Source organism: Pithys albifrons, chromosome 2, assembly GCF_047495875.1.
Source record: "Pithys albifrons albifrons isolate INPA30051 chromosome 2, PitAlb_v1, whole genome shotgun sequence".
Classification (NCBI taxonomy): domain Eukaryota; kingdom Metazoa; phylum Chordata; class Aves; order Passeriformes; family Thamnophilidae; genus Pithys; species Pithys albifrons.
Window position 1 is genome coordinate 108,510,793 of NC_092459.1, and position 17,101 is coordinate 108,527,893.

General features: G+C 41.7%; 1 protein-coding gene across 11 annotated transcripts in view; it reads left to right on the forward strand.

The window, feature by feature from the left end:
• The window catches only part of EHBP1 (EH domain binding protein 1), a 226,009-nt gene that overhangs the window by 17,752 nt on the left and 191,156 nt on the right, over positions 1 to 17,101 (forward strand). For all 11 annotated transcript variants that reach the window (XM_071582029.1, XM_071582030.1, XM_071582033.1 and 8 more), the window contains exon 3: positions 14,554 to 14,611. In XM_071582029.1, coding sequence (XP_071438130.1) covers positions 14,554 to 14,611 — 58 coding nt within the window. The remainder of the gene's footprint in view (positions 1 to 14,553; positions 14,612 to 17,101) is intronic.

Here is a 17,101-nt window from a genome sequence, read left to right on the forward strand (position 1 = left end):
GGATAGCACATGAGACATTAGAAATATTTATGGGGCTGAACTGTCAGAACTGCAGTGAGTTTGGTCAGAGACAGACTGTGTTTTTGTCTCTTGACTCTCTTGAGAGAAGCCAAACCTCCATCACCCATTTCAGAAGCATCACTCTGGTTCATGGCTGATTCTTGAAGACCAGAATTGTACAGAAATCAAAGGCTTCAAAGGCAGAAGAAAAATGTAGGTACTTGTTCCATGTCTGGTGCTGTTAATAAAATACAATGAAGCTGGTCACGTGTCATCTTTACCTTACTGATTTTTTTCTTTTGATCATTTGAATCTTCTTTTCTCCCTTCGGGTGTTCCAGTTGTAAGGTCTTAGGGCACTTGTGATCCCTAAATCTTAGAAGACTTAAGAGGGCTAAGGGTGAGTATAGCTGAGGAGAAGAGGGAGCCTGTGTTCATCTTCAAATCCTGGGGTTGTTTGGACATTGGAGAGGTTTGCTTATGTGAGGTAAAGTGGGAAGTGGTGTGGCCTCACCTGCAACTTGTGTGCAGTTTTGGTCACAGCAATCTAAGAAAGATATTAAGCCATTAGGGAGTGTCCAAAGGAGGGCGATGAAGGTGGTGAAGGGCCTTAAGTGGAAGTCTTTTGAGGAGCGGCTTGAGGGTACTTGGTCTGTTCAGCTGGAGAAGAGGAGACTGAGGGGAGACTTCATTGCAGTCTTAACATTCCTGGGAAGGGAAGAGGCAGGCACTGATCTCTCTTTTGTGGTGACCAGTGACGGGACCCAAGGAAATGGCCTGAAGCTGTGTCAGGGGAGCTTTAGGTTGGATGTTAGAAAAAAGTTCTTCACCCGGAGGGTGGCTGAGCACTGGAACAGGCTCCCCAGGGAAGTGCTCACAGCACCAACCCTGGCAGAGTTCAGGAAGCATTTGGACAGTACTCTTGGGCACATGGTGTGACTCTTGGATTCAGGAGTTGGACTCAATGATCCTTGTGGGGTCCCTTCCAACTCGGCATATTCTGTGATTCTGTGAGGTGTTCAACGCAAGAGCTTGTCTGTGCTTTGTCCCTCATGGCCCCCATTTCTGCCCTGCCACCTTCTGCCCTCCTGCTGCTGAGGGACAGGTTTCATTCAGCAGGCAGAGAGCTCTACTGGGCTGCACACCTTGGTGTGCTTACCTGGGGGAAAGCTGGTGGCATGTGCTGGAGATGAGCCACAGGCATCAGGCATGGCTCGGATACTTTGGGTTTGCTGTGTGTCCCTACGGAAAGGTCTCACCATGCCAAGCATGGATGTGGCAGAGTGCTTCTAGTGCTTCTTCTGCTTCTTCTGCTTCTTGTGCTCCTGTGCAGGACCTGGAAGTACATCAGGTTCTGGCATGCTCAGAAGGCACAAGGAATCACCGTGCCTGTCTTGAGGACCTTAAAAGGTTTTTTTGCCTTGTTTTAGTGATGTGAGGTGATGTTACAAAAGCCAAATGTCTGGCTCTGGTTTACACTTGGACTTCCTAATATTCTCTGAAACACTCTTTTTTTCGTGTGCTTTGAAGTTTGGGGGTTTCAATGACCACAAACATCTTTGCACATTAACTGCATTGAAATAAATGAGTAAATTCACACCTCATTTGGTACTATATTGCCTGCCTGGCTGCAGAACAAACAAACATAAACCCTGTATATGTTAAAACTGACCATTAGCTGAAAAGCCAGAGCAGTGGGAACTAAGAATCCCGACTTGGCTGCAATGAAAGGGCCTAAAGGCTTTAGCCTGACAGGTCTCCTGTCTAACCTTGGTCCGGGTCAGGTCCAGCTGAGCGCTGCAGTGCTGAGGAGGACAGCAGTTGTAATTCCTCGTGGCTTTGGGGAAGAAAAGTGTTGGTACTGCATGGGGTGATGTGTGAAACAGCAAGAGCTCACTGTGCCAGCGCTCATCTGTCAAAGCTGAAGGCACAAGGGTGAATTAACAGATCAAACTGAGATAAGTGTTCTGTGTAAGGTCTTGTCTATGCTCAGAAAGTGGAAAAGTTAAGGAGAGCTGACTTAAAGCATGTAGTGCATAAATAAAGCCTTGCTGAATGTGCTCAGTTCACAAGATGTGCTCGTCACTGTGGTAGCCTGGTGATCTTAATTTTCCTGAGCGTCCCTCCCTGGGCCTTCCTGTCTTTTTGAGGCACTTGTGCTGCTGGAGCAGGGCCGTGCACACACGTGTGCAGTGCTGGCCCTGCCAAGGCTGATGTTCCATCTGAATGCTCCAGAAGGAAATATGTCAAAATTTCACAGGCGTCAACTTTTGAGCCTTGTTTGTTTTAAAGATGAAAAATGCATTTTGTATAAATACGCTGAAATATGTGGAAAATCTTATTTTGCAGAATCCAAGGAGTTTGTGCACCCACGCATCTCTATTGTCCGTGTTGATGATTCTGCACATAATTGTTTTTCCCCCTCAGTGCTCTGTGTGAACTCTGCACAGCTAAAATTGATTGCCACTCCCTTGGTGGTTAGTTTACAGAGTGGATTTTATTCATTTGGCTTCTTTGACCTTAACTAGGCAAATGTATTAAAATTCTGATTTGAAATGGAATAATTTACAGCAACTTACCATAACTTCATTTACTGTAATGCCCTTCTAAAAGCTTGAAATGAAATTTTTTCCTCTTGTTTATCCTCATTTAATATCAGATCCTGCAGCACCTAATTTGGTGGGAGGTTCGTGCCTTTCACTGTAAGGACACTATTTTTCACTTGGCAAACAAGGTCTGCTGCTGTAAGTTTGAGAGGCTTTGTCTTTTATTTTGAGTGGATGGCTCTCACTTTGCAAGATTAAAAGTGTATTTTGCTCCAGAAACCAGCCTAGCCTCCCTTTTTATTCACCTTTTGCTTCCAAGGAGAGCTGCTTTACATACCAGACACATTTGTGTTTGCAGATAAAAAATTTTTGAATTAGAATAAAATTGAAGTCTAGGGTGAGACAAAAATGCTTAATCTTTTAAGCTGTGTGCGCTGTGGGACAGGGGGGCTCTTCTCTTTATCCCTTTGCTCATTTAATGGTACAAGACTGGAATCCAGCTTGTAAGACATCAAATCCACATTATAAAAACTCTGGACAGCATCCAGGTATGTCTTCTGTGGTTGAAGATGTTACAACTGCCCCATGATAAGATCCTTCAGCTATGTAAGGCAGTCAGAACATGATCAGGCATTTCACTATAGCGTGGAAAAGGTGTGGGTTCTGTCTGTTTTGAGCTGATATAAAATATAACCATGACAGCACAGAAAGAAAGGCGAGGGCAGCATGGTAGCCAAGATAATGACCAGGTTTAGTGTCCAGTTCAGACTTGTGTGATGGGTAGAAAAGGCCTCCACTTAAGACTTTGAAGGAGTTGATGCTTTCATCTATGTGTTTTCACTGGGAATATAAGCAAGGAAAGAGTGATACTTTTAACAGCTCAGCAATTCAGGGTGTATAAAGGACCTTGAGGAGTGCCCTCCTGTGGGTTATTAGTAACCAGCTGTAAGTTTTTGAAAGGACAATGAGTACAGCTTGGTGTGGTGAAAAAATTGTGAAGGACCACTACTGAGTTTGTTCTGTAGGGATGCTGAGACCAAGGGCTGCCCTGACTCTGAATGGGTTGTTCATGGGAGTGTCTGACTTGAGTTGTAACAGAAAAATACCATATAGTAAGATTAGTTAAAAAAATAAAACCCACAAAGAGAAAAACCTGGGTGAAAGGTATGATTTTTTGGTGTGTTTTCAGCATCTGCACAAGTTCAGCTATACTGTAGTACTGTATGTTTTTTAACTGAAAACCATGCTTGAAACATATTAAATATGCTGTTGATTTACAGCATAGCTCATTTTGAAATAATTAGATACAATCTAGTTCAGATTGCTGCTAGGCATCTTACAAACAGCAGTTACTGGCAGAATCTGTCTAGGTCCTTAGTTGGTGGTAGTTTTAGGGTTATTTTTGACCTTGAAATAGAAATGTTTCATCAATTGTATCTGCAAATTATGAAGTTTGGTATTTTCAAAGTACTCCTCAGTTTTTAAAATAATTTTTTTTTTTTACATTTCAAAGTAGAAATAGAGGTCTTTCGGTTAGGATTTTTTTAAATTTTTGTGGGTTTTGTTTTTGTTTACCATATCAAGCCCCTAATATTGGCAGGAGGTTTTGTTTGGTCTCTTGAGTATTTGTGACTTAACATACATCTTTTCATAGCCAATACTTGCTGCTGGATATGAGCCATGAGTGTTACTTTGAGGGCATTATTCAAAAGGCTCAGTCAGTTTTAACTTCTTAAGAATGATAAAGATTTTTAGACTTGGGGTGTACAATTCCAGTGGGAGGAACTGTTGACCTGCAAATAGAAGTAATTGGTGTTGTTTTTGAGATTGACTTCTGTAATCAGAAGTGGTAATTTCTGTTTCAGGAGGTGGCTTGGAAGCAGTTTAACAACTTAAACAGCTTGAGCAGGAAGAGGAGGAGTCATTCTAATTTTACAGTCTTTGGAACATTATTTAGCTGTAAATACTGAACAAGTAATTTCACTCTGCCTGGCTATACCAGCTCTCAAAATGCCACCAGCATGAAATGGGGCATCTCATGGAAAATGGTGATGGCAGTTTTCAGTTCCCCAGAAACCAGATACAAAAATTCTTTGTAGAACTGGTAATGTTTTCATTTACATGAAAGAAAATCATAGCTTTAATGTTGGCATACATTTTCATACTGCTTACTGCTGCTAAATTTATCACATTGGCTTGTTCTCAGTTTTGATGGTCTCATTAAGCTTGGGCAGGATGAGGTCTGTGAAGGTTTTGGGGTGTTTTTGTTTCGCTTAGTGTGCAAGTGTGTGACTTTAGTTGGGACCCAAGTTTGAATGCAAAGTTCTTCTGCTTCTCTGTGGTGTTCTGAAGCTGTGGTTGATTCAGAGATTTCCAGTAGCTGGTGCATTATTGCAGTTGGTAAAATTTTCTGAGTTTGTGCCTCTGAAGGGTGGCAGGAAGGTGTGTTGTTTTCACTGGTGTCCAAAGTATTGAGGAGTGTTCCTCCCAGGAACTAAGCACTGTTGTTGGTCACACAGGCAAGGGGATGCTGGAATCAGAGCAGAGAAAGTAGTTCAAGAGTTCAAGATCTCATATTTGAACACCTCCCTGAAAGTGAGTTCATACTTCTTGATACCATGTCTGTTATGGCTGTGGCTGAGAACACCTGTCAATATTTGCAAAGTCTGACCTCCTGGGCAGAGATAGGGGAAAAGATCTAGTACAGCATGCCATGATTTCACTGGCCACTCCCCCCTGCCCTTTTGGTTTTTTTTGTGTGATACTAATTTGCAAAAGCAGAGGAAGGCCCCTGACAAGTGGCTTTTTAATTGGAGAGCTCACTGTGCATGAGCCAGGAGTGCCCATGTCTCAGAATAAATATGAATTAACTTAGGGCTCAGTAAAGTCATCATTTGGAAAACTGAATATGAGTTTGTGTCACACCAGCCCTTCCTTATGGTGGAAACAGGATACCATAGTCTGCCCCTTGGCTTACTGTGTGCTTGTGTTGTGCTACCCAGTGTTGGGCTACAATCCCATTTGGAGTGTGACTCCACAGTTTGCACTGTAGCTTCAGGCATATATTCAAGCTTTTCAAACTTACAAAGAGGCAGACTGCCATGTGTCTTAGCATTTGTTTGCTTTTTGTAGGTATGAGCCTATTTTTTTTTTGCTGGCTTGTGTAACTGTCTCAGTTCCATAGTCTGGGCACCTGAGGTGGTGAGATAAACTTTCTCTTCTGTGCAAACCCTGCGAGCTGGTGCCGTTCCACCCGTGCTGCTCACTCAGAAGCTTTTAGTGTGTTCATACTTTCTGTGTGTCTTCACATGGTAGAAGCTGCTTTGTGTAATCTAAAACATGGGCTGAAGTAATAAAAACAAACAAAACCCTGGTGCTGTTGGTTTGGAAGGGAGCTTTAAAAGATGTGTAGTGCCAGATCCTTCTGCTCCTGCCAGTGCTGAACTGTCATCTTCTTTGGGATGTGTCCATGGATTGGAAGAAGAGGAAGAGGATGAGGATGGAGGCATTAATGCACTGTAGCTTTTGAGACTTGCTTTGTCTGAATCCTAATGTGGACATTGGATTTTCTGTGGAACAGAAGTAAAAACTTCTGTGTATCTCTGTGAATGTCAGACTTGCTCAGGCAGTAAGAACAGCAAAGATCATCCTCCTCTTTAATGGCTCATGGTAGGCTGTGCAGAATTTCTTAAATCTATTTTAGACAAATTGGAGGAGGAAGTTTCTGTTGCGAATAGTTCAGTTTCCTAAAACTGTGGGTTTGGTGAAACAGACACACTTTTCTGTTCCGCAGGAACTGCAGAAAAATAATTTCTTTTCTCTGCTGTTTTCAGAGTTAAAACCAGAAAAGCCTTCTTTTTGAATGTTCTTTGAAAGAGAAATAAATTATGTAAAAGCAAATAGAGTCCAATTAAAACTGGCAATCGTGTGCCAACAAGTCTCTCGCATATCTTTTAGTACGAAAAGATACCATTTAATGTAGGCATTTGTTTCTGGTGGCTTAAAACTGTTTCAGGCAGCATTTGCCAGTCAAAGGGTTTTATTTTAGTTACGATTTTTGTACTTTTAATCATGAATACATCTAACATTTATACTTGTAGTGCTTCAAAATAAGAAGAGATAACACATAATAGGGCATCCTTAGTAATTCACATAGGTTATTGTACAGAGATATTATTTTTCCTCTATATGCAGAGGTCTGAGTAGGTCATGCAACATGACTAAAATCAAAGGGAAGAGTTGATGTTGCTCAGTTTCTGTCTTAAAATTTTCCGAAGGCTGTATAATCAGTGAGGATAGGAGAAGGAATTTGAATGCAAAATTCCTTGCTCAAGTTTACTAGAACTGTTTTTCTATGATTGTTGTTACTAATCTGTTTTATTGCCTTACACCACAGTGACAATGGAGAGGGGCAGGTGATGTGTCTGCCTTTGGCACTTGGGTTTCATAGCACATAAATGATCTGGCACTTCACCTTCTCAAGCCAGCTTTCAAATGCACTGTTACGTATGAGGTGATAAAGTGTTTTTTTTTCATAATTATTTTGTGTTTATTCACGTGTCAGTTGTCAGGTCCTGGCTCTGCAGGGAAGAGGATCAGAGCAGTGAGTTCAGTGGGTTCACTCCAGGTCAGGCCCCGGCAGACTGTGCAGGCAGGGTTTTTTTTTACAAAAAAACATTGATTTGTTATTGTGAAAGTGTAGGCAACTAAATGTCCTGACAAAAGAACATAAAAAGGAAAATCAGGCATCTGAGAACGTTCTGGCTGCTGATTGCTTCCTGTGGACCTTCCACTACAAAGCAACACACTCCTCTCTTTCCATTCAAGGTTTGTCTGAATGGCCCCATTAGCCTGTGCCCCTCCCTGCCAGTCAGCCTGAGACCTCTGAACTTACTTGGCTGGAGAGCTTGGTATTACAAGCAAGCTGTCCTTAAGTAGCTCTTGGGTTTATTCAGTGTCGTTTGTTGAGTGTTGATGGTGTTTCTAACCTGGGGTGTGGTAGGCTGTGTGGAGGAAATGTGTGGCAGGCTCTGCAGTGTAAACCTGTGGACTAAGCACTGCTGGAGTAAATGTCTGCCTAAGGGGAGTGTCCTGTCTATGATTATAGGAGACTGAGATAAGAAATCCACTTGGCCCTTCTTGTGCACTACTCTTAACCCCTCCTTGGTTTCCTTGGTGTCCTTGCAACACGCAGGGTGAAACTGGACCAGGCAAAGAAAGCTTCCACATGGAAGGCAGCTGGATGTGACATAAAATTCAGGGACTAGTCAAGGCATCCTTGTGTTACTGCCAAAAGGATGTTAAAAACCACAATTTCTGAAGACTATCTCCAGTTTGTGTATTCCGCAATATAAAATTCTGCTGCAAAAAGCTTTAAGAAAAGATTTTGCTAGATGGTTCTGTAGAGGTTGTTTTGCTCAAGATTCTTTGCTGCAATAACTCCTTGAAAAATGAAGTCAAATCTGTCCTTGTCTCTTGTTCTGAATAATGGATGAACTTGGGCTTTGTTTAATTCAGCTCATTCTGCAAGCTTCATTTGTGTTTGGTTTAAGAAAATCAAGTAATCAGCAGTACATACTACACATTCCACTCTCAGCCTTGCAAATAGATGCTGTGCAATTTCAGTAGGTCTGATTGCACTTGTAAAATAGGTCATAGTGTCTTGCTTTCCCCCTATTTTGTTTAAACCAAGCAAAGACAAACTAGAGCTTCTCTTGAATAGCAAAGCACAATCTTGAGATGTAAGTCATGCAGAGGCCAGTTTGTTTGGCTGCAGGTGTACTAAAAACCCTAAAATCCAATTCAGAGGGAAAATGTTGGTCTTTCAACAGCTGGTGTCATCTTGACAAAACCTGTGGAGACCTCTGGTGGGAAGAAATGAAGGAGGAATTTTCAGTGTTAGAAAGTGAAGATGTAGGAGTGGATGGATGGTGTGCTCTTGCTTTCCCTGTTTTTTTTTTCCCTGTCAGCAGTAGGACAAGGGGGCACAGGCTCAAGCTCTGCCAGGGGAAATTGAAGTTGGAGATCAGAAAAAAATTCTTTCCAGAGAGCGTAATCAGGCATTGGAATGGGCTGCCCAGAGAGGGGGTGGATTCCCCTTCCCTGGAGGTTTTTAAACTGAGATTGGATGTGGCACTGAGTGCCATGATCTGGTAAAGGGACTGGGGTTGGACCAAGGGTTGGACTTGATGATCTTGGAGGTCTTTTCCAACCCAATCGATTCTATGATTCTATGATTCCTCTTTTGAAATTTCCCAGCCTTGCTAAGACCACTGGGTGGTTTCAATAAAGGAAAAACAAACCTTGCCTTATTTTAGGGACTTGATGCCTATTCCACAATAAATTGGATTGGGAGACTGCTGTTTTAATTAAGAGAGGCTGACATGGTGAGGTGGTTCAGAATTCTGTTCACAGGCTTTCCCCAGGACCCCTTAACTTCCACCATGGAAGTTAAGGTGAGGTGGGGAAGGAAACCCCAAACCCCTTCTGAGATGTAAAACTTCATCTCCTAATGTATTTCATCTTGTAATTATCTCAGAGGGTTTTAGCTGCACTGCGTTTCATTTTCTATCTAATATCTCTGGCCATCAGTCTTGCCATCAGTGCTGTGCCTCACTCTGCAAGAGGGCTCATTTGGCCAATGCATCAATCCATGACATCATTCCTACAGTGTCTCCAGGCCTGGTTAAAGCATCGGCAGTCCTTGACTGCACTTCCTGCAGTTGTTGGCAGCTGTGAAGGTCCACTGATCATGAGCAACAGGAAACTCTGAAGGGAAAAGAAAGCTTAGCACAAGGCTCGTGAGAAGCTCACTTGTGTCCTTGGCTAATGGTAATACACGGCACAGGGTAGGTCCCAGTGCAGAATGCTGCACTGCAGAGTGCTCCTCAAAGGAATTATCTGCAAAACAAGGAAAAGGAACATTCATCCCACGTTAATGGTGGTGTAGAACCAACCACAGTTATTTTTAAGAGACCATTAGAGAGCCTTGCTAGCCTTTCAATGTTTGTGTGGGAGCTGTGTGCTGGTGGGGTGGGAGGGTTGGTTCCTAATGGGTATCTTGCCTGGCGCAGTGCAGAGGGGACAAAAGATTATTGGAAAAAATCTTATCAGAAGGACTTTGACATTAGTCCTCAAGTAATTATTTTTATCCTTCAATAAGTGCATCTGCTTGCTATTGTGCTAACACTGCTGCTTCTCTTATTAATTACACTCTTTTAAGCTTGCTGCACAAGAGTAATCTAGCACCCTGTACTAATTAATGCAGTTCAAATCAAACATAGTAAGAATAAAACACGCTCAGCTGAAAAAAAAAAGTGTAGAAGAAAAGAAGAGGGGAAGGCAAAACCCAACACTTAAGACAACTTGATGCCAAAACAAACATTCAGGCTGTAGCTGTGGGGTATGTAGAAAAAAGGTATCTTTTGCATTCCAGGCATTTTAAGATTATTGAATGTTTTTAAATGTAATGAAACCTTGTTACAAAAAATACTATTACCTGTTTTCTCACCTTTCACTTAAAGGTTGTTACTCATTGGTCTTGCCATTGGCTTCAGGAGTCCTAATTAAATTTAAGTGCATCTGCAGTTCTTTCCAACAACAGATTCTAAACCCAAGTCTTTTATAGTCTTTTGTAATTGAATCTGAAGTTTGGTGGAGAAATATATCCTGGTTAATATCAGCTTCTGCTAAAAGGTTTACAAAACAGGAGTTAAGAGGAGACTGATACCTTTCATGTCCTTCTTTCACAAATGATGTTTGGAGAGTTCTGTAATCAAAATATTGTGCCAAATATTTCCTGGAATAATCAAACAAAACCCCAGAAGACCTTGAATCTTACACAACCTCCTTTTCAATTGGTATAATCTGCAGCATATACGGGTTTTTTTCCCAGTATGTAGAATGTTTTTATTACTTTATTTAATAATTGTGGTTATGGCAAAGTTTGATTCCAGTGTTTTGTATATATTTTTTTCACCAGTTGTTTCAATGGGAGAATTGAAGATACCAAAATCATGGCTACCATTTGATAGGAAAAGCAGGCATGGTTTTGAATTATAGGTGGTTTATAAATCTGTATTTTAAATCTCAGTTTAGTTGCTTAGTATGCAGGATAGTGATGAAGCTCTTTTTCTGAGGCACGAACTTTGCAATCAGAGTCTTTCCTGTTTCTTCACTAAGTTTCACTTGTAAATAATAAAATAAGTTTACTACTGTAAATTGCCTTTCTTCAGGAATAGTTTTTTGTGAACCATGCAAAAATGAGCAAATGGCAAACACATGTTTATGGATGGATTAATAACACACAGTGTTTTGGACCCAAAGTGGACCTGCTGCTGGATCCCTGCTTTTCCCAGTGGCAGTGCCTGATGTCCCAGTGCTGATGGCTTCCTTTGGCTCCCTCCCCTGGGCAGTGCTGCTGCCTGGGCAATGCTGACATGGTGGGAACTGCACAGCACCCCCAAGGCAATCCTGGTAGATCCCAGAACAGTATTAATACTCCTACTGGTAGGTCAGAGGTGTTGGACTGTATAGATTGAAGCAATTACTTACTGTGGAGATGTGTGTGGCTCGGCTTCGCGAACGAAGATTTGGGAAGGGCTGTCCCCACGTGGGTGTGCCCTTCCAGCCTGCACAGTGGATTTTAGGTGAGGCTCAGCGTGCGCAGAACTGGCCCCACTGTTTAAGTCCTGAGGTTCATCTGCCACGGCCGAGCGAGCTTGGACAGTGCCAGTGAAGTCCTCAGGACTAGAACCTACAGCACCCGGCATTTCCCAGGAGGTCTCCCATCCAAGTACTAGTCCGGGGCTGACCCTGCTTAGCTTCCGAGATCTGACGGGATCGGATGTCAGGGAGGCATTTAACTGCCTTGTGGAGATGTAGATGTTCAGCTAAAACCCAGTTCTTTACCCCTGCTCCACTCCATTGCCTTAAGGTTAGCAGTGTGTTATTCCTTACCTTGTGGGCGGTCCCAGGGTGTAAAGGAGAGCACTCTGGACTCTGAATCCCAAGGACCTGAGTTCGAGTCTAAGTGGGGACCGTTCCCTGGCAGTTCAATGCCTTCCTGCCATCCGATCCCGTCAGATCTTGGATGCTCAGCAGGGTCAGCTCCGGTTAGTAGCGGGTGCTGTGACAGTCCCGAGGACTTCAATGTCACTGTCCAAGCTCGCACGGCCGTGGCAAAATGGACCTTAGGACTTAAATGGTGGGGCCAGTTCTGCGCACGCTGTGCTTCACCTAAAAAATCCACTGCACAGGCTGGAAGGGAACACCCATGTGGGGAGAGCCCTGCCCAAATCTTCATGCGCGAGTTTGGCCATGCATACATACACATACATTAATACTCCTGCTGAAAGCTCAGAGGTGTTGGACTGTATAGATGGAAGTAATTACTTACTGTGGAGATGTCTGTATTGTATGTATGGTCAGACTTCGCGAACAAAGGTTTGGGAAGGGCTCTCCCCACATGGTCTGCCCTTCCAGCCTGTGCAGTGGATTTTTTAGGTGAGGCACAGCGTGCACAGAACTGGCCCCACTGTTTTAAGTCCTAAGGTCCATCTGCCATGGCTGAGCAAGCTTGGACAGTGACAGAGAAGTCCTCAGGACTGTCACAGCACCTGGTACTAACCGGGGCTGACCCTGCTGAGCATCCGAGATCTGACGGGATTGGATGGCAGGGAGATGTAGCTGTTCAGCTAAACCTCAGTTCTTCTCCCTTGCTCCAACTCCATTGCCTTAAGGTTAGCACTGTGTTATTCCTTACCTTGTGCCTACTGTCTTTGCTGAGCTAGTCACTGTCTAAAAGCTCATGGCTGTAAAGAGATGGAAGGTGTTGTTTGTGCAGCACAGGAAATTAATTTCTCTCTCTCTTTTTTTTTTTAATAGCTGACCATTAGTGTTTGTTCAGCTTGCACCGTTGTGGATTTTTATTTGGAATTATCTCCAAGTTTACTTTGTAAACTTATAAAAGATTCTAAAACTGGTCTTCAGATTAATTCTTCAGAGGTGATTTTATTTGCTGTTATTATTGGCTAATGAGCAGCTGAGGTTTATGACGTTAAAGGAGGGGAGAAGTCTGAAGGAGGAAATACTACCTAATGAATTCAGTGAGCAACGTGCATTATGTGATTTTGGCCATTTCCTAGCACTGAGACATCACTAATAACCTTGAATGCAAATGTGCTGATTAAAATATGAGCTGAGCCTTTTCTTCCAGAAGTATATTGGCATGGGAGAGCAAAAAACAGATTGTGAAGAAAAGGTTGCTTTTGGTTTTGTTTGCAAAGCAATTCTATGAAGATATTTTTAAATTGTTGGATTTGTGACTTTCTTGAAGAAAATCCCTTAGAAAAACTGCTGTGCTTTTTGTTTGTGAAGCATGTGGTGTACATAGTGTGGACACTGTTCACTATGTACTCTGTCCTTTGGGATATTTTCTTCTCTTCCCACTCCATTTTGCTAAATTTTCTGTCTCCATACTGTGATGACCTTCTTTGGTTTTGTTCTGGTAAAATACCTCTGGATGTGGTTTTCTCTCATACTTGAAGCTGAAGGAGTAAATTGTGCTCAGTACTTAATGAAAGAAATACATGATTATTAAAGCAGTTGGGGTTCCATTTGAAAAGTCAGTTACTAAGTAGGTGGTCTCCCTGTGATGAAATACCAGGATAACAGTGTGAGATTTTTGGGGTTCATCTTTCAGTTATGATTTAAGTGCATTGTATCTCAACTTTTTCTTGATAACATCCAGTTTTTTCTCCCCGTAAATGGTTTTGCTGCTGGCTTTAGAAATGCAAGGATTTTACACCAGTGGCTCAAAAATCTGAGTAGCAATTTTCTTCCAGGCAGAGTTGCAGGTTTAATGCTTTTAAGTGGAGATGTGAACTCCATTGAAAATCACTTGTGGACGGATTGGCAGTTGGGCTTGATAATGGAATTCAGATCATCAGCGAGAAAACAAAGCTGGAATGGAGTCAGGAGTCTCCAGAAGAGGGATTATGGGTCTGGAAGTGAGACCAGAAGTGTGGTCATCATACAATGGGAAGTGTATCATGTGGGGAAAAAAAAAGTCTGGAAGTCAATATTAAAAACACTCAGACACAACTGTAAAACTAATAAGGTAGCTGTAATAGGGCTATAACTATTAACCAAGAAATAACCCTGAGATTAGCTCAGTTGGTTAAAACTTGGCTGTAATAATGCCAAGGTCATGGGTTCAATCCCCTGTGTGGACCATTGACTTAAGGGTTGGACTCAATGATCCTTATGGGTCCCTTCCAACTCAGAATAGTCTGTGAATCTCTGTGAAGCTCTTAATAAAGTTAAAGGGAAAATAATTTGTACTGGTATTGTCCTTTATTGGAGTTTCCTTCTACATTCATTACAAAGACCAAATAAACAATTGCTTGGGAAGCACACTGATTTTTCACCATGTTTGTCCTTTGGAGTAAAAGTTGAGGAAGTGCTGATTTTTCTGGTCATCCAAGGAGATTTTGAGGAGGAACACAGAACTCGATGCTCTTGTTCTTTGAGTTATTCAAGGAAAAAAAGTAATCCTTTGTGTAGGAAAAAGTGAAATTACCAGGGTTTTTTGCTGCTTAGGTGTACCTTTTCAATATGTCTGCATAGAAATTCAAACCAGAATTTGCACTGATGTTTATTTTGGGTACCAGTTTGTTTCCAAGGTGCCTTTACAGGGTCTGGGCCCTGTTCTCTGCCCCGTGGAAGAGTTTCTGCTCAGGTGTGCTGCTGGCTCTGGGGAAATGTCCACAGGCAAAGAAGGCAGGAGCACAACAATGACATTATACTGTGTGGATTGGAGGGCAGCCTTTTGCTATAAATGCATGTTATTTTACTCTTAAATGACTGATGCTGACAGTGGGTTTTAGATGAGCTATTTTAAGACATCATATTATCCACTGTCATTATGTGGTGCAAGAGTTTTAATATAAACTGTTTACATATTGATCTTGTTGTAAATTAAGCTGTTTCTTCCTTATCTTCAACAGGCAGCCAGATAAACTAGTGGTGGTTTGGACAAGAAGAAGCAGAAGAAAATCCTCTAAGGTCAGTAGATTGCTTAATAATTCTCAGCTTCAGTGAGAAGCAGAGTCAGCTGTTTGAGGGACTGTTTTTTTATGTGGGGACCAGCCAAATAAATGAGAAATATTTTAATTGTTGCCTTTCCTTTTTAACTCAGTTTATCCATAAAGCTCAGAATAAGCTGCTGTTGATGTCAGTGCTAATTTATGGAAACTCTTAACTGTGATTTCAGCTTTTTTTGTTTGTTTAGCAGAAGTGTGTCTTCATCAGTTCAATTTAAGTTATTAATTGCTAGACCTAATTAGAAAGGAGAATCTATTTCACTACTAGAAGTGTATTTAAAATAATTAAAAAAAAGTAATAAAGAATTTGCCATCTTTGCAATAGTCAGATAAAGTCTGAATAAGATATTTTTTCATAACTTGAAATGCTACAAATATAAAAGAGTAATAGTAGGCTCTTTCAGCCCAGCGGTGTATCTTGGAATTGAATTTTTGCATTTTACTTCTACCAACACTGTGAGGAAGTCTGTGAATTTGTGTTTTATGACTAATAACTTGGTACCCTGAAGAATGGGAAGCTCTGAGTGAAGTCTGTCCAGTGTCAGGGCATTCATAAATTTGTTTTGCATGGGGACAGGAGTGCCTGCTGTTTTCCTCCCTTTCCAGGAGTATCTCCTCCTGAGATGACTTGGTCTTGTTCATTCCCTTTCCCCACAGTGTTGCCTCTTACCCTGGTGGGGCTTGTGGCAGATGGTCTTGTCAGAAAGGAAATTTCAAAACTTTAAATAATTCTTTAACATTTCAGTTAAAAAAGAGATGGTCTAAGCTTCTTTTTTTTCTAGTGTATGCACATAACACAAAATGATGCTTCCAAGAACTCTGGTGATGGAGAGAGGGCACCCCCAACAGAGAATATAGCTTGAAATAATTATGTGTTGAAGAATTAAATATTTAGAAAATGTAGTTTTCTGCCCTACTCAGGAGACACTTTAATTTTGTTGGTTTTTTTTTTTACTAGCACTCCTTTTTTCTGACTTCTTTTTGTCATACATATTCATTGTATTTTGTCTTTTTACTTGAGATATAAGCTATTATAAGCTGGTTTAGATAAGGGGTAGTTACTGACTGGATGTGACTGAAATGAAATGAAATGTCTGCTCCAGTGTGTGCATCCAAAATTCTACTTTAGGTTATGAAAACCCAGAGGTGTTACTGGGTGAGTAAATAAGGGTATGAACTTAGTCAGGCACCTCTTCCAAGGTAACTGTTTCTGTTCCATGTTCTGTACTCCTCAGCAAAGCCAGTCAGACTATTCCTCTTTCACAGAAGGATAAACTAGCTCGAGTTCCCTTGAATTTGTGGCATGGTGTGTACCAGGCAGTAAGTACAGATGTGTCGTGTCTCATGTGGCTCACCCTCTGATAACTATTCTCTTTTAGTTTCACTTAATTTTTGTAGAACAGAGAGAGAAAAGATACATCAAACAGTAAGTGCAATGCTTACACAAGCACTGTAACCCTGCAAAGCTTGGTGAAAAACAAGGTATTTGTCCATGAATGACTGCTTTGTTGGGACTCAGAATATGTCCAGAAAGAGAAGCCCTAACAAAAGTCCAGCAGGGCTTTGTGAAATGTCATAGTATAGGATCCAATGGCAGCATTTCCCTGAGATGAGAGGATTTTCTGACATTAGCTCAGCTCTTTGGGCTTGAAGTTTTTTCAGCTGGGCCATAAAGTTCCAGAATAGGTACTCTTTTAGTCACCAGGCAGTAGAAGTAACTCTTGGATAAACTGTCAGATTTATGTGAGACTCAGAAAAGTCTTGGGCTTACTAATTAATTCATGTTTGGTAAGATCCCACAAATGTACTTTGAAAGAGGCTGAGTGGCTCTGAAACCTGGGCAGTGATAGAGTTAATTTTTTAAAGCTTAGGTAGTTGATGGGATTTGAGCTGTTTGGGTCAAAAACTGTAGATCAATAAATGTTCTTGCTCCCTTAGTCATCCTGCCAGTAAAATACTTTATTCAACATACTTGTTTCATCTAATTGCTTTATTGGAAGCAAGTCAAATTAATATTTCGTCTTATTTTATTTTTGATGGAGAATGGGTTCAGTGAGTACAAAGCATTAATAATTGGCTGTGTTCTTCAGCTACTTTGAGAAGGAGGAAGAGAGGGACGAGGTCTTAACTTACTGAAAAGATGTTGTGAAGGCTTCTTTGCAGATTATGGTTTCTGAATTTTTCAGATCTTTAGGCATAATGTGGGGTATCCCTAAGAAATAGTTCACAAACTCACAGAATAGTCAGGTTGGAAGAGGCTGCTAGAGGACATCTGGTCCAACACTTCTGCTTAGCAGTGTCACCCAGAGGGGGTTACTTGGGACTGTCTGTGTGACTTTTGAGTATCTCCAAGTTGGGAGACTCCACAGCCTCTCAGGGCAACCTGTGCCAGTGCTCAGTCACCTTATGGTAAAGAAAGTGCTCCTTGATGCTCAGAGGGAGTGTCCTGTCT